The 21,908-nt window shown below is 38.3% G+C and overlaps 1 protein-coding gene across 1 annotated transcript; it reads left to right on the forward strand.

The window, feature by feature from the left end:
• Window positions 1-210: 210 nt before the first annotated feature.
• On the forward strand, window positions 211-20,047 carry LOC128939952 (inter-alpha-trypsin inhibitor heavy chain H3-like). Its single transcript, XM_054281209.1, has 23 exons — window positions 211-300; window positions 4,212-4,235; window positions 5,370-5,536; window positions 6,566-6,670; window positions 7,093-7,255; window positions 7,925-8,035; window positions 8,495-8,620; window positions 9,031-9,147; window positions 9,898-10,066; window positions 10,385-10,510; window positions 10,751-10,932; window positions 11,917-12,102; window positions 12,410-12,549; window positions 12,946-13,100; window positions 13,868-13,911; window positions 15,503-15,563; window positions 15,623-15,646; window positions 16,539-16,589; window positions 16,964-17,077; window positions 17,658-17,862; window positions 18,956-19,128; window positions 19,611-19,722; window positions 19,821-20,047. The coding sequence occupies exons 1-23, from the start codon at window positions 211-213 to the stop codon at window positions 19,948-19,950; spliced, it is 2,775 nt and encodes a 924-aa protein (XP_054137184.1). The 3' UTR covers window positions 19,951-20,047.
• Window positions 20,048-21,908: the final 1,861 nt, after the last annotated feature.

A 21,908-nucleotide genomic window follows, 5' to 3' on the forward strand; every position in this document is an offset into this window, starting at 1 on the left:
AGACACTGCTTAAATATTCTGTAAATTCTTTAAGAGATTTTCTAACAGTATTCTGTAGATTATACTAATTCAAAATTCAGCACCTGATTTTTCCCAAATGCCTAATGCTTAATCCCACTTCTGTCATTGGGTTATTTATTAACACTGGGTAAACAAAGCTTTATATATTTATGCATATCATTCCAATTGGAACCTCACTTTTTTTCCAAAATGGAAAAGAATCTATTGCTTTGTATTTTAGTATTGATTCCTACCTTTGCATCCTCAGACTTCTTGCTGACACATGTCAGAAACATCAAGGTAAGTAATCAACCACGTGTGGGTTGTGGGTCTCCCACTCCTCAGAGGTTAACTTGCAGTTTATCAGCATTTATCAGAGACTTCATACAATGCTGGCAGCTGGAGCTCTGTGTTCTCTGGTACCCCTGGACACAGGATAAAAACTGGAACTCAGACTGGTTGATCTCTAATCAGCCTCAGTTTTCAATCAGTTCTGAAGTTCCTCTCTCTTTCTTTTTAAAACATCCTTTTCCTCTGTTTTCCCTGTCATCACCATGTAATGGTAACATGTTTTAGTAAAATATTTAAATGTGTAAAGCAATCAGTGCTGCCAGAGAACTGTCTTTGGCACCTGTTAAGGAATACAATGAAAAAGATGGCTCTAAAAAGCAGAAAACAGAGCTGTAGCATGGCATCAAGATAAATGCCCACAGTCCAAATGACATGGTAGAATTTTTCTCAAAAGATTTCCATGTTAGCACAACATGAGATACATCTCTCAAAGGAGCCATTCTGGTTTTGACTGGATCTCTGAGTAAGTGCTGCCTGATGTTTTGCCTAATTTTCTTTGGTTATCTTGCTGTCCACTACTCCTCACCTCCATAAATTATTTCCCTCTCTGTCAGTGGCTGTGCACTCTGAAAAGTTACAGAGGGCAAATCTCTTTAGGGAGCATTCTGAGTTACTAGGTAGAACAGGACAAAACAATTTCTGGTTGATTGCTGTTGATGAGGTTATGATCTTTGCCAAGACTTTTTCTTTGAAAATCAGGATAGTAACATCCCTAACTTCTAAAAGTCAACATGAGATCTAATGCTGCAAATTGGAAATGCCAGGGATTCCTACTATTTAACCATCATGTAGCCCAGATATAATGTAGCTTTTTCCTTCCGATTACTGTAGTGTCTGGAGTTCTCTATGTGTTTTACAATGCTAAAGCCCTTCTAAATGGAAGACTGCCAAAACTCTGTGCAATGCTCCATCTATGCATGCAGAGCACTATGGAAAAGCCAGCTGATTCTCCCAGTTTTGTTCTGTACTTTATGCAAATGTGATTTGATTGAAATGGAAGAGATTGCTCTGTAGGGTGAAGGTCTCAGTGCCCATCTGTGTCTTGGCCCCTTTGAGAAAGCAGTATCCAGTGCTGAAGCATGGCTGGAATTCTGGCTGTCTGGTGACCTTTAAGCTGTCAAAGCTGCTTTTAGAGCCCCAGTCAGGTATACACAGTTGGCAGACCCAATTCTGCTGAAAATGGAACAAAAATCCTCATCAGTTCCCTGTTCCTATGAGCTGCATTATGGGCTCTTCTCTGTGGCACCCAATTGGCATCACTTGGGGTGATGGAATCTTCAGTGCTGCTGTAGATTCAGAGATAATTTTCATGCCTTGTTTTCCTATGTAGCATTTAGGGATATATGCAAATACCTCGTTCTGCACTGTGGATTCCCAGAGGTCACTCCAAGATAACTGTACAGTCTTTGCTGAGTCTTTTAGTCCTGCTGTGGTTTAGTTTCCCAAGCTGTACAATCAGAGCTTCTTTCAGCAGGTACTGTAATGGAGTCCTGTTTTCCCTCTCTGCTTTCCTGGGAGTTCAAATTTCTCTTTTACTTTCCAATTTCCATAGATTCTTTGCACCTCTATTCTTTTCTGCTGCCACAGCAAAACAGTATTAAACAAGAAGTTTGTTGCTGTTGCACAACTGAAAAATATTAAAGTTCTAATAATTGGTGCACCTGGCAAATATGTGAAAATAATACAGAAACATTTTGTCAAGTAACAATAACCCAGGGTAGAGGATGTTAATTCTCATTTTAGTCTAGAATTGCATCATCATTTTGATTGGCTTTTTGCCCACATAGCTCGGAATGACCTTGATTTAGTGATGGCTCAAGGTACACTCAAGTGAATCATTAAAAATGAAAAAACCCAGAACAAAATCACAGACTTAGAGTCACGTAATCCCCTCCCCTGCACAAACAGGGTCAGCTAGAGCAGGTAGCTGGGTGATGTCCAGCTGGATTGAGTATCTCCTTTGTAGATCAGCCCAAGTGCAAAGTGAGTAGTGCCTTTCACAGAGAGATTTTTCTGTAGTTTCAATGGAAATTGCAGAGCACCCCTCAGAGTATTTAAAGAATCAAAATAGAACTCCTTCAAAACTAGCACTGAAGCTGTGATTCTGATAAAGAATGTGCACAACAGCAATTCTGTAAAACTCAAATGCAGGTACAGTATCTTTCAGTTTGGAAGCAGTAGTCAGAATTGCAGAATTTGTAGCTACACATATTTTTATAGGTTTATATATATTTATTTTTTTTTGTATTTTGCATAAAGTGTGTGGTAATTCCACTGTGAGGAAAAGTTTGAACCAAAAAAACTGACATTTCAGAGTTCCAGCTTTTCATTTCCCAAGGTGCATACCTCAGTTTGGGTATTGTTAAGGGAAATGACAAGCTGTAATGACAGATATGGATACAGAAAAAATATTTCCAGTTTCAGAAAGGTCAGATTTGAGTTGGTGCACACTCTATACTGGCATTAAAGGAATGCATATATGCTTGTGAAAAGGAGAGGTGGACACACAGAAATCATCTGGATGGCAGTAACAGTTTGAAAGACGAACCTGAAGGAATGCACACTGACATTTTTTGCCAGACTCTCACAGCAGAAGAGAAGCTTCCTCCCTCAAATTTTGCTTTACCATAGATTAATATAGTTCCTTGAAAAGAACTCCAAAATAAACAAAAAAATAACCCTCTGTATTTCAGTTTCCAGCTGGGAAAGGTACTGAAAGCCTTAAGTGTACTTGAGATGTGTGTCTGATTTGTTGTGTCCTTACCCCTGCCTTTGATGGAGCAGGTAAACACAATTCCACAAAATGTGACCCCCACGGCTCTTGGAGCCCGATGAGATAAGGTATTTGCAGCTGAGCTGATGGGAATTGAGTTACACAAGCTGTTATTTTAACAGCACTCAGGAAGTTTGTTCAGTGCCTGTCCTCTCTTTCAGAACAGAGTACGAGATACTGTTGTACAGCTTCTGATATTTGCACTACTCTGGGAGCAAATATTTGAAAAAACCCCCACGTTTTAACTGCTTATTTTCCCCCCTCCATGCAGCTTTTTGTAGTGACAGCCCCTCCTATCTAATCCTGCTGAATTACCTTCCTACCTGGTCATGTTAGGATGAGAGGCTGTTGGGCTGAAAGAGGAAACATTTAGGAGTCTGAAAAAAATGTAAGGCTGCATCTGCATGATAGTTTGGATTTGTGTGCCAGGAAAAAAAATGTGCAAAGTGGGTTTTTAAGCTTTGATACAACTCTTCTTTTTCCTCCAAAGGAAAATAAGTTTGAAAAGAAAATATGTACTGCAGGACTCAGATTTAGGAATTCTCAAGAAAAAGATGTTACTATGAGGACAAAATATTTTGGTTTTACTTGAGGTCACCATACAGCCAACTCTTACTCAAGGAAGACCTATTAAACAGATTTTAGTGTGTTCTTTAGTCTCAATGACATTTAATTATAAATGGCCCTGAGCATTTGAGCCTCTTTTCCTCTCATTCTCCCTCATGTTTCAAAGGTCTATGTGTATTTTCAGCTGGAAGAAGACACTTTTTTGTGTCTCATGAGCAACATAAAGTCAGCAACATTCAAAGTTTAACTTGCCTTTCAAAAACACTGTATTTAGGGTACACTAACATCAAATGAAAACCAAAAGATTCACCAAAGCTGGGAATGCCATAAGCAAAATAACTCCAACCCGCCTCACATCCCTTGCTTGCTTTTCCCTCAAGTTTACTTCAGTTTATTAATGAAGACCTTTCTCAAACGTGGACTTTTAATTTGTGACAACTACACAAATGCTAAGAGATTTATTTCTAAATGCAGCTTTCCTACCTAATCATGATTTTTTTCCTTTCTTTTCTCTTTACAGAAGCGAAATGCTGATAATGACTTGGTGAGTAAGGTTTGGCTTTGTCTGGGCTACCAAGATTTTATAGTGACAAGAATATTCTTACTGTGTTCACAAAATATTTCTGTGAGTCCAGTCTGAGCAAATGGATATTTCTGAGTGTGTGACAAGGAAAACTGCCCAGAGCTGCCTGTTTTGGGCAGTAGCACTAACTAGACAGTTGCTTTCCAAGTTCTGATGGAAGCTCCTGGACAAGGAAAGAGAATGAACAAATGATTTTTAATCTCATTGTATTTGAATAAATACCTAAGTTCTTTTGAAGTCACCTCCATATCTCTAACAGACTTTCATTCTATGTTGGTTTTGTTTTTACTTTTATGTTGCAGCTATTGCTAAGGAAGGCAAGAGACCTCATCTCTGGGGCTGATTCCACTTGGCACTTGGATTCCCCTTCAGCAATGCTTAAATGCTTTGATTGTTTGGGAACCTTCTCAATTAATCAGCAGAAATCAGACCCATCATAAAAACTCCAAAGTTCCTTCCAGTGCTGGTTTTGCTGCCAGAAGCAGACCTTGCTGTGGTGTTCCTAATGGGAACATCTGTTGTTCCTATGCTTTCATTTAGTGTCCAGAAACCTTATACCTGAACATACAAAGAAAATAAATATTGCCTTGCCCATTTCCTTGTTTAAAAAAGACTGAGCTCCAGCTGGGAGGAAGCTGAGAATAACATAAAACGGAATTTGGAGGCATTTGAGCTATTTTAAAACAAGAGGATTACTTACATCTCTGCTCTGGGAGTCCTCCACTCCTCTGATAACCACAGTCACTAATACAGTGAGGCAGCAGTAAAGAGCTGTGCTCTTTGAATAACCATAAAAAGTCGCTTACTCAGTAGAGAAAAAACCTTTTCCTATAATGGCAGTATTTTTGGTGGTAGTATTTTGTTAAAGTCTATAGTTATGACTTGTGGAATAGCACATTCATGTCAGTGAAACAGATATCCAAGGAAACACAGCTGTGTTCCAGTTCTTGTATTAGGTCTTTCTTTCTTTTTGCTTTGCAGTGATCAATGTACTGCTGTGGTTTCTTTCTAAAAATATGATCACAACTTAATTAATACACACATGAGTGTAACAGCTAGTGCTCTTTTTGTCTTTTTTCATTTCTCAATTTACAGGTTGTCAATGGGATGGAAATCTATAGCATGAAAATTGATAGTAAAGTGACTTCCCGCTTTGCACACAATGTCATCACCAGCCGAGCTGTCAATCGTGGAAATGTGTCCAAAGAAGTTTTCTTTGATGTTGATCTCCCTAAGACAGCCTTCATTACCAACTTCAGCATGTGTGTAATCTTTACAATATTGTTAAAGAAGACTAAAAATCTGTGCTAATTCAACTGGGAGAAATGGAACTTGAGTGTTCATTTTTACTTTGCCATTTGAATAGATTTCTAAATACCTCCTGGGTAATTTTCTGGTACTATTAACTTAACATGCAAGATATGTGGAGAAAGGCAAACATTGGTACATCTGTAGAAAAGATGACTAATTTTCAATTATTTCTATTCATTTTTCAATTATTTCTATTCATCATTATGAATAGAAGGGAACCTTAGGGAATGTGGGACCTTTCCTGCAGATTCATCCACCTTTTCAGAAATGCCTCTTACTTACTGTGGTATTATCAAACCAGGAAAGTTCCATTACTTCATTTCCCTGATGGCATTGTACCTTAATTTATCTCTTCATTTAAAAATCATATTTGAATGAAAGGCAGAAAGTAGAATTATTCTTTTACATTTGTACCTTTAGTTGCAATCATGTGCAGTTCTCCACCATGATAAGGTTTGATTCAGTTAAGCACATCCATCTCTGCTAATCACACCATGCCTGCTTTATCTCCAGTGAAGAGGAGCACTAGCTTTAGGACACAAACACTCATAATGCATCTTGGAACTTTTTTGGTAGAATGAGGTGATGAGAAATGGCTGCTTAGTCCTCTAAGGAGCTCAAGGATGAAATGCTCCTCTGTAGATGATGACATCTGGACAGGTGAGTCACATCCAGAGAGTTGGTTTGCCATTAGATGAGATGAGATGGTGAAGCTGCTGAAGTGCAGGAATATGGCAGGTGTAAGTTGTGTTGCTGCAGCCCAGTTTTGATCTAATTCAAAGTAAAAATTGGTTTAGATTCTTTTATGACACTGAGCACAGAGCTCTTCATTCCATCTGAATTCTCTCAGGAGCCTGACTTCAGTGAAAGGGCCCAAATCTTGGCAATAGCAGGTCTCTGAAAGGTTATTAGCAAACAAATCAATAAAGGGAGAATTCCTGTCACAACCTTCCACTGAACTAGGACTTTTTCATCTGCAGGACAATTGATGGTGTCACCTATCCTGGAACCATAAAGGAAAAAGAAGCTGCAAAAAAGCAATACGAGAAGGCTGTTTCGAGAGGACAGACTGCTGGTCTTGTAAAGTAAGGATCGTGTTCTGTGGCTTCCACACCATCACTCCATAGCAGATTGTGAGATTGGAAATGCTGTGTTCTGGCACTTTGCTGACATTAAGGGACAAAAGAACAATCATTAAGTTAAGTTATTGTAGCACAAATTGTAGAAAGGAAATACAGCCTCTGACTGCACAAGCACTGTCTGCAACTATGGAAAGGCTGTTCCTGCAACTTTCACTGGCTTTGTGGGGCCTGTTCCTGGGATTAAGCTCAGTGGGAAACTTGAATAAATTCTACAGGTTGAGTATAATTTTGAGTATTAATTGATGATTTTTAGCAGTATATCAAAAATCCCATCTTTGTTTTACTTCTTTTTGAAAATCATATGCCACCGACAATAAATACCATGAAAGAGGATAAAGATCTTTTTCCTACCCACTTAAATGCAGAGCTTCAGGAAGAAAAACAGAAAAATTCACTGTCTCAGTCAACATTAAAGCAGCCAGTAAAGTCACTTTTGAACTCACATATGAGGAACTGCTGAAGCGACAGTTTGGAAAATATGAAATGTTCATCAAAGTGAAACCAAAGCAGCTTGTCAAAGATTTTGAGGTAAATGGCAAACTGATCAAATTTGACTGTAATTTAAGAGATGATGGAATTCTGCATATCTGTTGAAAGTGGAGTACCATGGTCATTCCCATTGTTTCACAGGTGAGCTAAAGGCCATGATAACATTTCTGATAACTCATTTCCATGAGTCCCATGGGGACCACTCATCAGTTCACTTTAATGCAGGCTTTTACTTCTAAACCTGACAAATTTGCTCATCTACTGAGCACTCCAAAAGAAATCCTGTATGAAAAACTGAAAAAGCTATTGCAATGCCTTGGAGTAATTGTATATACCCTTATAGCATAATCTCCAGCTTTCTCACTCCACTGTGAAACAACATAATCTTTAAATTCTGGGATACTGCAGCTTTTTGTGTCCATCTGCCTTGATAGGATGCTACTATCTAGCTTTCCAACAAGTCATATTTCTATTAAAGTTTACTTATTTCTAGCTTTGTTTTTAACTTCTGTGTTTGAAAAGGCCTCTTTGGCTGAAGATGTGTCCACCACACAAATGTAGATTTGGACTGCTGTTATGTATTACAAAAGTAAATTTCTTTATCTTTATGAAAATCCCTCTTTCACATCTGTAGTTACTGATCCTCCTGCAAATGGCTGATGTATTGTGGTTTAATTAATGACAGTAAATTTTTAATTAATATTTCAGATTGAAGTAGATATCTTTGAGCCCCAGGGTATCAGTGAGCTGGAAGCAGAAGGAACATTCATCACCAATGAGCTACAAAATACCATTAAAAAAACTTTTTCAGGAAAAAAGGTACATTGATTACTGCATTCCATCATTTACACATCATGGTTATAATTCTGAAATAATAATTTCAATGCTAGCAATGGCAGCAAGAGAAAACCTGGATACCAGTAAGATTATCTCTTATAGAAAAACTGAATTACTAACAAGTAGTTTTCCCTTTTATGGGGGTAGTAGAATTCCTAAAAGATACAACAGCTTTATCAAAGTTGTTGTTCAGAGTGAAGAGCTGACCCAAGGAGAAGTACTCATATGGAGAAAGCTGTGGAAAGCAGCCTTCATGTGTCAGTTACCACCAATAAATTTCTAAGTACCTATGAATTCGTACAATCTAGTAGCTAACCCAATAAAACAGGTTATTCTTATGTCAGTGAAAATAGATATACCAGCTTTAAAAAAATGCAGATGTGTTCTGTAGGAGATTTTCAGCTATTAATGCTCAGATCTAAGGAAGGCTTTTCTTTTCAGGGCCATATCTCTTTCAAGCCAACCCTGGACCAGCAGCGAAGGTGTCCAAGTTGCTCAGAGTCTGTCTTGGATGGGGATTTCACTGTAAGATACGATGTGAAGAGAACAACTCCAGATAATTTGCAGGTAAGTCTAACAACTCGAAATTCTGAACTGTTGAACAGTTGAACTTGCACAGTAAAGGTCAGGGAGCAGCAAGGGCCAACTGTTTCCTAAGGCAGCTGAGTGGGAGCACTCAGTGGGCTCTTCAGAGGGGGATCCAAAACAGTGGAGTCCATGGATAGGAACAGATACAGGTGTGACACAGCTGGAGACAGGACACTGTAGCTGTTCTCACACTGTAGCTCAGTGTCTAAAGGCCCAGTCTTGCACTTAAATGACACCCCTGGGCACATGGATAGAGGTGAGACTGATCAGGGCCATTAAAACTTTTTAGGCCACTCAGAGGCTAGACATTAAATGAGAGTAATATCTCCTTTATCTGTTTTACCTTTGTAATGTACCAAACTTTTTGCTGGTGGTGTTTTCTTTTTCAGATTGTCAATGGCTATTTTGTACACTTCTTTGCACCAACAAATCTTCCAAAGCTGTCCAAGAATATTATTTTTGTGTTGGATACTAGTGGCTCAATGTCTGGAAGAGAAATAGAACAAGTGAGTTATTACATTACTATGGAGTTCAAGTGAAAGAGCTGGAACAAGGTGCTGGGAGGGAGATGGTGCTGGAAGGGACGATGCCTTGGAGTGCACATGTGCTGCTCAAGCTGTTGCAAAGTGGCTCAATGGTGTGACCTCTCTAATGTCCAGTGCCAGATGTACTGGTTTGCAGTGTTGCTGTAGAACAAAAATCTATACATTAAGCCTTTATTTACTTATAAATGTCATTAGTTCAAAACTCTAAATATCAGCATTTCCAGAGAGTGCTGTCATGTGCTTGACAGTTCCAAAATAAGCTGTGCATACAGATTATGTGCATTTTCTCTGTTCACTCTGTGTCTGGGAAGCAGTAGCTCTTTTCAGAGTTATGACTGAGCTAATGTTTGGAATTTTCAGGTTTTGGTGCTGCATCAAAATATCCAGGGATGCTTGTTTATCAGCTTCTCCATTAACCTAACTACCCATTCGCCATGCCAGTTTATCTCAGTGTAAGCAACCAACTATGATGGGAAAACGGATTTTCATCTCAGCTGCAAAGATTTACCAGATGTTATTGCTGCTGACTTCCCTAGAGTTACTCTGAAATTGACACACGGACTAGCAAGAACAGAACAAGCTCAGAATTTCTGCAATATATACTGTGTAGGAGTAAAAAATAGCCCAATGCTGAGAGATTAATGATGTCAAACCTGTAAGCACATATCTGTTAAATTTTGAATCATGTATTTAAATCTCTTTGCCTTACAGACAAAAGAAGCACTACTAAAAATCCTAGATGACATTAAAGAAGATGACTTCTTCAATTTCATATTATTTGATAGTGAAATATCTACCTGGAAAGAAACATTAATCAAGGCCAGTCCTGAGAATTTGGATGAAGCGAGGAAGTTTGTTCGGCAAATTTCTGCTCAAGGCCGTAAGTACTTGACGGGCCTTGCCAGTAGGTCATTGTGTAAGTTAATTTATTGATTGATTCTGAACACAATGCTACAGTTTGTTGGGGTTTCAGATTGCTGATGAGGCACTCCTGAAGTTCAGTTTTACTCAGAAAATTATGTCTATTTCTCTTTATGTTTCCAAAGTCCAGGTACTTTTCTATCTAGACTTGCCCCTGCTTGTAAATCCAAATCTTTCATTTTCTGTAATGTAATAAAATCTCTTCAGACCCCAATGGAAAATGAACCTTTACTTTGACAGCCTTTGCTGAACCTGAATTTCTTTGTCTACCTCATAGTGACAAATTTACATGGTGGTTTGATGAGAGGAATTGATATTCTGAATGCTGCTCATGAAGAAAACCTTGTGCCCAAGAGAAGCGCTTCTATAATTATCATGTTAACAGATGGTCAGCCAAATGTAGGTAAGTTTGTGTTGGATGGAATAATAAAGATAGTTATTAACTAACAAAAATGCTAGTTAAAAATGGCCTTCATCTTTCACTTCTGGGTATTTTCATGATTTGAATGCTAACAGAATCATAGTACTAAATCAAGCTTTTGGTAATGTCTCCTAAGAAATTTGAACATGCCAAGCCACATTTCATTTTGTGATCATTTTATCTATTTTGAAAACAACTCAAACATTTCCTGGTTTGATGCAGGTGTATCCAATACTCAGGAGATTGAGAAATCAGTGAAGAAGGCCATTGATGGCAGATACACCTTATACAACCTTGGCTTTGGCAGTGGTGTTGACTATGGCTTCTTGGAGAGGATGGCGCTGGAGAATAAAGGATTGGCCCGTCGGATTTACCCTGACTCTGATGCAGCTTTGCAGCTTCAGGTGAAGTAATTACCATGTACATGAGGTCAGAGGTACATTAGGTCAGATAACTATTCATGTTCTTATTTTCAAATAATCAAAATCCCAGTGTGTAGTGTGATACTGAGATGCTCCAGAGTCTGCTGTGATCAGTGTATTAAAATTTGAGTTGGAAGGGACCTTTAGTTGCATTTAATTTTCCCCTTCCCTTATGTAAGCAGGAAGTGCAGGGACAATAAAAGGGACATGCTGTGGGCTATGGCAGGGAGTTTAAAACTTAGGGTGACACATAGGGTGACACAACTCACAGTTCTGAAGGACACTCTGATGGAATTTCTGCAGTCATTGCATCTCCTGCACCTCACAGATCATGTGGTTAATGTCCTGTCAAGGGACAAAAAGAGTAACAAATCATAAAGCTCTAGATATTCTTTCTTAAGAAACTCACTGCAAGCAGGTGTATCTTACCACACTCCTGATGCACTTTGGAGTATAAGACATGAAAACTGGTATTGGCCATACAGGGTAGTCTTTTTTTACTTCTCACATTCCAGTAGCTGCCATTCAAAGAATTCCTCAAAGAATTAGATATTAGATTTCATTGCAAGCTCTGATAAAATCAAATGCCCAATCTCTTTTGATTATGTTGCCATGTCAGTATCTGCAGAGAAGAGGTGTAGAAAATTATCTCTATCAAATAACAGGAGGCTTGGTATCCCTCTTGATTTATATTGATGGAACTCATCATCCACAGCACATTGTTCTCAAATATTCTTCCTTTCTCTTAGCAAGACTGAAGAGTTTGTATGTCCTTTCTCTTTTCAATTTTTTGTAGATTTCTAGGCTTTACACTCTGAGATTTAACTAAATATCTAAATATTTCTTATAAAACACCCTTTTAGTTTTCTTTCCTGGAATAGCAGGATGTTTCTGGTTACAGATCTACCCATGAACTAAAGAAACAATGATAGTTAAATGTTTTCTTTTTTTCTTTCAATCCTACAGGGGTTTTATGATGAGGTGTCAAATCCCATGCTCATAGATGTGGAGTTAAACTACCCAGAAAATGAAATATCAGACCTAACTACTAACAGCTTCAAGCATTTCTATGATGGGTCTGAGATTGTGGTGGCTGGGCGCTTTGTAGACAGCAACCAAAACCATTTGTCTGTGGATGTAAGAGGTGAAGGTGTAAGTATGGGGTTTTTTTTGATTTATGTAAGCTACACAAAATCTCTGAATGCTGCTTTTGCCTCCTTTTTGATGAACAAAAATGCCACGTGAACGTGGAATACTGGGTTGTGTTCTGTAGTGTACATCTCTAAAATTCCCAGAAACAATGGGACAAAATTCCTCATACAACACTGGCCATTTTCTGGTGTAGAACCAGACTGGTTTTCGATTTCATAAGATTTTCAGGTGTGAAGGTCTTAGTTTTTGGGAAGTCCTGTCAGTCCCTGGCTACTTGTGATGCAGAGAACATTCTTACTCCCCACAGGCTCAGGACGCCCTGTCATACACTACACAGCAAGGAGCTGAGCAGACAGCTCAGGCTTTCCAAGAACAGCAATACATATTTGGAGAGTACATTGAAAGGCTCTGGGCTTATCTTACCATTGAACAACTCTTGGAAAAACGGTAATTATAGCTGGAATTATACCTTAGCTCTGAACTCCTCACAGCCTCTGAGTCCTGCAGTTTCTAGGATGTGAAGCTGACATTCACATCCCATTGAGCTGCCAATGGAAAATCATGAAAATCAGTGAGGGAAATCCACCATGCTATTCTCCTCCCTAGCCTCAGAATTCATGTTTCAGATTGCAAAGGAAAGAATTTTAAATTATTGCAGGGATAAAGCACAGTTTTGCCTTTCTCTTGGACAGCCAAAAGAATCCAAAGTGCTCTTAAGCTGTAACAGTTATATCTAATTGATAAATTGCCTGCAGAGAAATTACTTTACTTTAAAATATGTAATCTGATGTGTGGTGAGTGATTCAGCAATCACTGATGCTGGGAGTCTCTTTCTGTATTCAGCATTACAGCCACAGGAGAAGAAAAGGAAAACCTTACAGCTCAAGCCTTGGCTCTCTCACTAATGTACAAGTTTGTAACACCACTGACATCCATGGTGGTAACAAAACCAGAAGAAGATGAAAATGAAGAGGGGATTGCTGATAAACCCACTGAAGGTATAGACATCTTCACAATTGTACTGTATCTGAGAAGCTAAGAGTTCCTTTGATGTTGCCCTAAAGAAAGGCTTTCATGTGGGCACAGTTTTAAATATGTATCTGCAAAATCTACTTTCCAAGCCAGGCATGTGTGTGATTTATGCAAAATTACTTCTCATTGTAAAGCTCATTTCCATCAAACTATCCTTCATTATTAAATCATATGGGCAAAGCACTATAAATTTAAAATAAATGTATTTTAAACTAAATAGAAAAACTATTACAGAAAAAGACCCTGAAAACCAAGAAGCATTTCTAATCTAATAATCCAGCTATATTCAGATGACTTACCATCACTTTCTCCTTTATTTTTCTACATACTTCAGCCTAGGGATAGATGTAACCTCTTTCCACATGAAAAGGGAAAAATTTGCATGAGCTCTTCCTCAGGCAGGATATATCAGGCTGTAAAAAGATTGAGATTACTTATGTAAAACACAATAGTCAAATATATATATATTGCAGAAAGAGAAGCAATTATATTGAAAACACACAATTTGTTTTCAACTCCTCTGATACTTTAGCTAATTATGAACTCCTTGCTCAGTGAAATATTCTTTTTTCCTATAGTTCAGCCTCTCTGTTTAACTCCTGTGTATCAAATACTCTGTTCCTCCTTCTCTTTGGCCAAGCAAAGCAGTGCTCTGTGCTCAGTGTGCCTCCCAGCCATCCTAACCTCATCTCCTTGTGTTGTTTGAGCCACCCTCATCCCACAGGTCTGACAGAGGCTTTCCAGTCTCCTCTATCACCATCGTTTATTTTTTCTCCAGTTTTTGTTTAGAGCCCCTGAAAGTTCCTTGGAAGCTCTGTGTGGGGTCTCTGCTGCCTTCTAGATGAAAAAATTTCTCATCTCCTGATTTTGGCATAGGAACTTGAGGCATTTTAGCATAACAGAGATACTGGAGATTGGTGAGGTTTTTTCAGCTGCAGTAAGTCCTGAAACCAGTGAATTTCTACGCGCCCTTCAACTCTGAATCATTCTTCAGGCATTCTGCTGATAAATTTTTGCATTATTTTTCATGACTCCTATAATGGAATGCTGACATAAAACCCCTTCATGATTAATTTAACATTCAAATCACTACACAAGATAATGACTTTGAAGTTTGCAGCTGCTCTGCATAACATGGAAACCCCCAAACATGTGTCAGAAGTGACATCCACTCAGTCATCTTCAGTTCTTTGCTTTCCCTTTCCAGGTATTTGTAGTATAAAAGCTCTTTTCTGAACCTCTTTCAAAGGAAATCCTCTCTGTATATAGATAGTGTAGAGCAGTAATAGGAGAAAATACTCAAAGCTCTGACCCTGTGTAAGGAAAAAACCCAATTTTACTCACCCTGAAGTCTCAATTCACAAATCAATGTACTGAATCATCCAGTCAGTATTAACAGAATCATCCAAATGCCTGGAAAACTACAAAATAATAAAACCAGTAAGGAACATTTTGCAATATAGGTATGGCACAACAATAAAACAGTTCCAAATAGAGCTCTTGTCCTATACATAATAAATTACAGTTCTACTGCCCTGCATAAAAGCTTTTTACTTTCAGTACATTTCTGTTTGACCTACAAATACTGAGTTTTATCACTGGGAAAGTGGCATTTAAAAATACTAAAGATAGCTGGTTGAGTTTTCAAACAGTTAATTTTTTTTACAATGTTTTATTAGGGTCATAATCCTTCCTGTTTAATTGTATAACTGAAACTCTGAATTTCTCTTTTTCTTCCTTTTATGTCTTACCTGCCCATGGTAACAGCTGAAGGTATGTGAATTTTTCTTAAATTTACTTAATGTTTTTAATAGAAATGAATTTTATACATTACTTATTTGACCTAGGATGCAATATTTTCATAAAGTTCAAGAGGAATTAATCAAGATCATGTTATGAATAGATATACAACTTTTCAGACGTAAGTAGTGGTTTCAGTTCAGTTCCTGTCTCTGGTGCTTGCAGCATCCCATAACCCAGAATTCAGGCCCAGTACAAGTCAGCTGCTCTCCAGGGCTGCCACCAGGGCCTCCCAGGTACCTGTGTGTAGCAATCTCATACAACGATACCTTCATCCATGCCATGATTGCCACTTCTAAAGCACAGAGACATCCTGACAGAATTTCAGATGTAAAAGAGCAGAAGAATAGAAAAATGTGGAACCAGGCAGGCAATTCTTCCTTCCCATAAGTGCAGTTTAGAAGGTGGCACAGAGGTGTCAGAGAACAGCAGGCTGTCCCAGTCCCAGAGAGAGCAAACCCCAGGGAGATGTTACATTTGTGCTGGGAAGCAGGGTGTGCTTTCAGCCCCTTCAAGACTGTTGCTTTGTAGCACTGTTAAATAAATAATTTTTTTTTGTAATATTTAGAAATTTATACATAATTACAAGATTTTTGTGTTGGTTTTGGAAGGAGGAAGGAATGAAGTCGGTAAGATTGGGTTTTGTTCTTTGTAGCCTCTAAAATAACATTTTGTTTCATTCAAACAGGGATGTTCACAGGTCCTTTGATGGGTAAGTAATTTAATTTACTTTTCTGAATGGAACAGAGTCTGCCAACTGAAATTACCAGAGGCAGAGATACCTTTTCTGGCAGTACAACTGGACTTTTACAAATACGACCAAATTCTACTCACTGCTGAAAAGACACTTAAAGATTGAACAATAGGAGGTGACAGAGCTCCAGCTAAATAGTTTATAGGGAGTAAATAGCTGTTCATAATCCATCATTTTTTCCTGAAAGCTGTTTCCCAAGAGCAGAGGATGGACTTCACTTTGCATTTCCTTTGGAATTATATAAATCCAGGGACTCTGATGTCAGCATCTCTGGCTAAATTAATGTGTTCAGACATTTGTACAAAAAGCATCTGTTTCATTCAAGAGACAGCAACTGATCCACCAAATTGCTGGCTGGGCAATCCTGGAAATGGGAGAGTTAGAACTATGGTTTTACTCTGGATATTAGTGCCAATCTCTCTCTAGTTTTTTCAAGTCTTCACTAAAAGACTTAAATTCATTCTGGAAAAAAAAAAGTAAAACAAACAAAAAACCAAAAGCACCCCAAATGTCAAAAAGTCAGAAGTTTTCAATGGATGATGTTGCATTTCCTTGCTGACAGTTTAATCCTCAAGTCTGAAATATTTGTATCCTACAGATAGATTGCTTGGGCTGTATGGAAACCCTCAGAGCAATTTAGACTACAAGTGAAATCTGTGTCTATCCTGAAGATTTTTTTGATTCAAAAGCAGAACACAAACTGTCATTCCATGGATTACATGCTTTGAAAACTAGGATGCCATCACTGATTTACATATTAACTAGCATATTAACTCCCTGACATCTTCATAGGCCATGCAATGTTCCATTTTGGTGTGAGTTTTTCTAACAACTTTCTTTCCTTCTGCAGCTTCACCAGTCTATCACACATATGCACCACCACCCACATGGTATACCAGTGGTGAGTAGTTGGGGTAGTGTCTGTCTAGGAGAACAGAAGAGGGTATTTAAGTCTAAATTACACAATTCTTATGAATATTTTCAATATTTCCCTTCCATAAAAGCAGCCATTTTTTTTTATTTTTAAGGGGCAAGTTTTTTAATTTACTGTTTGAACATCTCTTAGTGTCTTCTAAAGATCAAGTAATTGAAATTATATGTGGTCATTTTCTCAGTCCTCCTTCCCATCAGTAATTTTTGTGTTGATAACTGCCTGTTTACTATTAAATAATTTATATTTAGTTATTAAATTTAAATATTAAGCAATATTAAAGGCTCATGTGGAGCTTTGACTCTGTGTATCACTATACAGACACCACTGATTTGCCTTTACAGTTGATGGAGATCCACACTTCATTATATCAGTGCCACAAAAAAAAGATGCCATTTGTTTCAATATCAATGAAAACCCTGGCATGATCTTAAATTTAATAAATGACCCAGTTACAGGTGAGTTTTAAACTTTTTTTTTCTTTTAATACAGGATACTTTAACAAAATGTGTTTAAAGGCTATTTCTCTCTTTATAATGCATAAGCTTTTTTTCCCAGCAAAGCCAGCAGGAGGTCCTGTAGCTATGATAGCTTACCATTACCATGACTGTTTTCAATTCTTGTAGCAAAATGAACTTTTAAACTCACTTTAAAAACCAGTGCAAGGGTTGAGAGTAGTAATTTGTCTCAGTGAGTTGTAGTAGAAGCAATAAAATAATCCTTAGGTCACCAGTTTGTGGGATATCTGGTAGAGAGAGACTGATGTCATTCAGACTCTGTACCCATCACAAACCCTCTGTGCTTAGGGGAAAATGGAACTTTTCTCAACAAAATTATTGTTGGCTTTGTGGAAATCCACAGAATCACAGAACAACCCACAGAACATTATTTTGCTTTGGTACAAATATTCACAAGTAATTCTGATCTATTTTTCAACTCATATTTCATTTCTTAAGTTGTTAAATTTTCAAGACACTCCTTGACATCAGTTGATCAGGTCCTGTCTATAAAACAATATTTATTTTATTTCTATATTAGGCATCACAGTCAATGGAGAACTTATTGGTGATAAGAGAGTAAATAGTAATGCAAAGATCCAAAACTCATATTTTGGAAAACTTGGTATTGCAAATAAGCACCTGGATGTAAAGCTGACAGTAACTCCTGAGAGGATCACAATTGAGAATGGTGATGAAAAAACAGGTTTCACCTGGCTGGACTCAGTCACCTTGCAACAAGCAGGGTAAGACTTACAGAAAGGGTATCAGGCTTTTGTACTACTTTCTACTCTACTTGAAATATTTTTAGATGTTGATCAATAACAAACTTCTAAGATTTGTGTGGCAATCTACAAAAGCAATTGATTCAAGCCTTGCTGAATTCTGCTCTCTACTTTGTTGTGTAATTGCTGAATTATTCACAAATTTCTCTGCTTGAAATAAGTAAATGAAGACTTTTCCCTGATCTTCTATTGCTCTGACTAAGGTGAAACTAGATTTGGTATTGTGCTTTGTACAGCAGTGTCTTGCAAATGCTTAAGTAGTAATTTTAGACATAGTGTGTAATCTTTCAAAGGCATAATAGTATTCCAAAAGCAAATCTCCATTTTAAAAACTGAACTTGTGGCAGTTACAGAATTGGTATATTTTTTCTTGTCAGCAGGTATATTTCTCATGGGATCTATTACAGAATCATTTATACCTGTGCAAAAGGTTTATAGAAGGAACATGCAACATTTTCTCTTCCTCCTCCTTTACATTTCACTGTGTAGAATAAAATCCCTGCCTTCTCAAGGCCCAGCAGTGCAGCAGAAAGAGCAAACTTTCATTCCTACACATGATTTTTTTATTGTGATAAACATATGGGTGATATTACTGACACAATCAGAAGCAAATCTTCTCTATCCCAGCACTAAAATAGGCAGTTGGAAGTTGGCTTCTCTGAAAGACTAAAGGAGAAAGTGTCATGTAGCATTCAGGCAAAGAACTGATGGTTAAATAATAAAATTTGTATCACTGAGCATCAGGTGCTCTATCTATATATCACCAACCTGTCTGTAACCAATTACACTGTTAAGGGACAGGTTTTGCTAAAAACATCTTACTGAAAAGCTAAAGGCCAGGTAGCCTTTTCCAGTGTCATTGAATATGATTCTGTGACTCTCTGTGAACACACAGAGAGACTCCATGGGCCAAACTAGGCAGCAAACCCTCTCTCTTAAAATGCCCTGAGCAGTTTATAAAGCTACATTCATTTTTACTTCTCATATTTCTTTCTGTTGCTGTTAACTCTGGTAAACACAATGTTCTAAGTCATGTTTTTCTTTTTTTCCTCAGTTTAACTTTGATAATTAACAGGAAAAAAAATCTGGTGCTCTCAATGGGCAGTGGTGTCTCATTTGTTGTTGTTTTGCACCAAGTGTGGAAGAAACATCCTCTCCACCAAGATTTCCTGGGACTGTATACATTGAAAAGTGATAAACTGTCTGAACAGACCCATGGATTATTAGGTATGACTTTGTTTAGTGTTTCCCTGCTGGTCTTTCCTTATGAGGCTACATCATTTATAGATAGAATATTGTACTTGTGCTGAGAATAACCACATCCAGAAATTTCAGAGATCAACACATGGATTATTTGATTATGTAAAAGCTGAAGACTTGGAAAATATGGAATAAATTCAACAGAATAGACAACACACCAGGTGATGATATCTTGAAGGATATCTAGAAAAGGCTGTAATTGTTCCGTGCAGTCAGAAACCGGAGCTGACATGCAGATGATGTGGATAAAATTCTAGGTTATAAACAGAAAATAATACCAATAATACCTCAGGCATATGTTCAGTCTTACCTGAAACTTGGTGTTAGCTTATCCAATCCAAACTCTGAAGGGATCTGAAGCCAGCACAGGAATGTAGAAATTCTGGGATTTCTGTTTGTTTTGCTTCTGTTTTAATGTCTGAAAAGGTAATTTTAGCTTCTCTTTTTAGGGCAGTTTTTCCGGCCCATTGACTTCACCATACTTGAAATTCATCCTGGCTCTGATCCCAAGAAACCAGATGCCACAATGATTGTTAAGAACAATGAACTGACAGTAACAAGGTACAAAATAATGAAGTTCTTAGGTAAGATTTAGGCAAGATTGCTTGTCCAGGTGCAATTCCTACCTCAGTACTCCATGGCTGTGTTTTCCCTTTCAGGGGCTGGCAGAAGGATTACAGAAGAGATCCTGCACACGGGGTTGATATTCCCTGCTGGTTTGTCCATGACAATGGAGCTGGGCTGATAGATGGTGTTCACACAGATTATATTGTTTCCAGTCTCTTCTAAGTAACTTCCTCCAGAAGCATAGGCAGACAATATTTGTCTGAAAGAACAGTATTTTCAATGTATAAGATCTATTCAAATAATATAAGCATACATGTTTGGCAAGGACAAGATATGATGGATTCTCATAAAGAGTTTTACTGTGTATTTGATCCAATCTGAAGGGCAAGATCCCTCATCCTCTGAAGTGACCTCCTTATTAGGTTTAAAATTCTGACTCAAAATGGTACTTTGTTACATGACTTTGTAGAAACCCTCTACCCAATTTTAATCAATAATTGAGTGACAGGAGTGATTAAATTAAAGTATCAGTACTCAGTGTCTGGTTCTGTTATTCTGACAGCTCAATGTTCTTCATGCCAGTTTCACAAAGCCCAGGGTGCCAGATGCATTTTGAAATTGGGCACAAGAGGACATCTGACAGCCCAGCCCAGATTTTGGGATAATCCCATGGTATTTGGAACCACCTGAGCTCTTGACTGTGCAGAGCTGAGGGCTCTGTCAGCACAGGAGCTGACTGTTGGCATCCAGGAATTCTGTATTTTAGCATTTTAATTTGAACCTCTCTTTGGAATGTCTGAATCTTTACAAATTAATGAAACACCAAGGTTGCCAGCAGCACTCACATTTGAGTGAGGATAGTTCTTTTGGATTGTATCTTTCTTGAGGAAGACCCTTCTTTCTGTTCCCATAAAGGAATTTATGAACACATTCAGGGCAAGTGCCCCATTTATTTATATATTCATTTTTTACTGCAAGAAATTGCAAGCTCTTGCTTCTAAAGCAAAAAACCCACCCAACCAAAAACATGTACTCTCCCTCCTATATTTCTTATTTATTTCAAGATTTATTTTAATCAAATGAGCCACAAAAAGGCAATGGAAAAGCAGAAAATTCCCCAACAGTAGTTGGACAAAGAAAGTCATTGTGTGGAAAACTAGAGTGTAGAACACAGAGAAAAGAGGAGTGTGGGGGGAGAAAGGGGTGATAGAAGATAAGGTAACAGCAAATGTAGCTAAAGGTAATGGAAGGCAGAGAGAAGCAGCAGACAGATCTCACAGTCAGATAATACATTTACTCCTCCTGCTGATGGCTGCTGGTTAAAAAGAGAACTGTGGGGCCCCATATCCTGTGAGATATGCATAGATCTGTTACATATACACTGACACTATTTTGTATTGGAATTAGAAATTAGAAAATGCCAAATATTCATTACTGCATCTACCTTCAGCTTCTGAGCAAGGAAAGGCAATATGGGAAATCAGAAACCCACCAGAACTCACCTTGGGGCTTGGAAAGCACAGGAGGAGAGTGACTAAACAACAAATTAAGTCAAAATTCAAGTGAAGAGTGGAATGGCACCTACTTACAGAATGGAAAGCACAGTGCAGAGAGCAAACAGCACTACATGGATATGGCAGCTGCAGCAGCCAGGCACACCAGCAACTTTGGGCTGCTGCAGAAAGCACAGAAACCTCTGTCAGCACAACTTGTCTATTCAAAGTCAGATAAAATCTTTGAACAATGTGAGGAGTTTCTATTGTACCTTAATAAATTCCCTGGCCCAGAGCTTCTTTGCAGCAAGGGAGAACTGCATTAGCAGGGCAGCAGCTGCCTGGGAAAGCTCAGCACTGCAGTGTGAGTACAGCTCCCAAGCATGGCCTGGGCCTGACTGAGCCTCACTTAAAGCAGAGGGTGCCAGGTGAAAGCTGCCCCAGCCTTGAGCCACTGCTCCCTGCTCAGTGCTGTTTGTATCCCTGCTGCTGGCAGCAGGTGACACACAGACACCCCACAACTGAAAGCAGGGAATATTTAATTTACAGCAACTCTGCTGATATAACCCTGGACCAACAGTTTGTGATTCAAACTCCAAGTTCATCTGTAATGGAATCAGATTGTGAAGCCTGCTTTTGATGCAGTGAAGTGAGCAATCTGGTATTTGCAGTTTCCAAATTCCACAG

Source organism: Melozone crissalis, unplaced genomic scaffold (genome assembly GCF_028551555.1).
Source record: "Melozone crissalis strain CALT ecotype California unplaced genomic scaffold, PUWL_Pcris_2 ptg000029l_1, whole genome shotgun sequence".
NCBI lineage: Eukaryota > Metazoa > Chordata > Aves > Passeriformes > Passerellidae > Melozone > Melozone crissalis.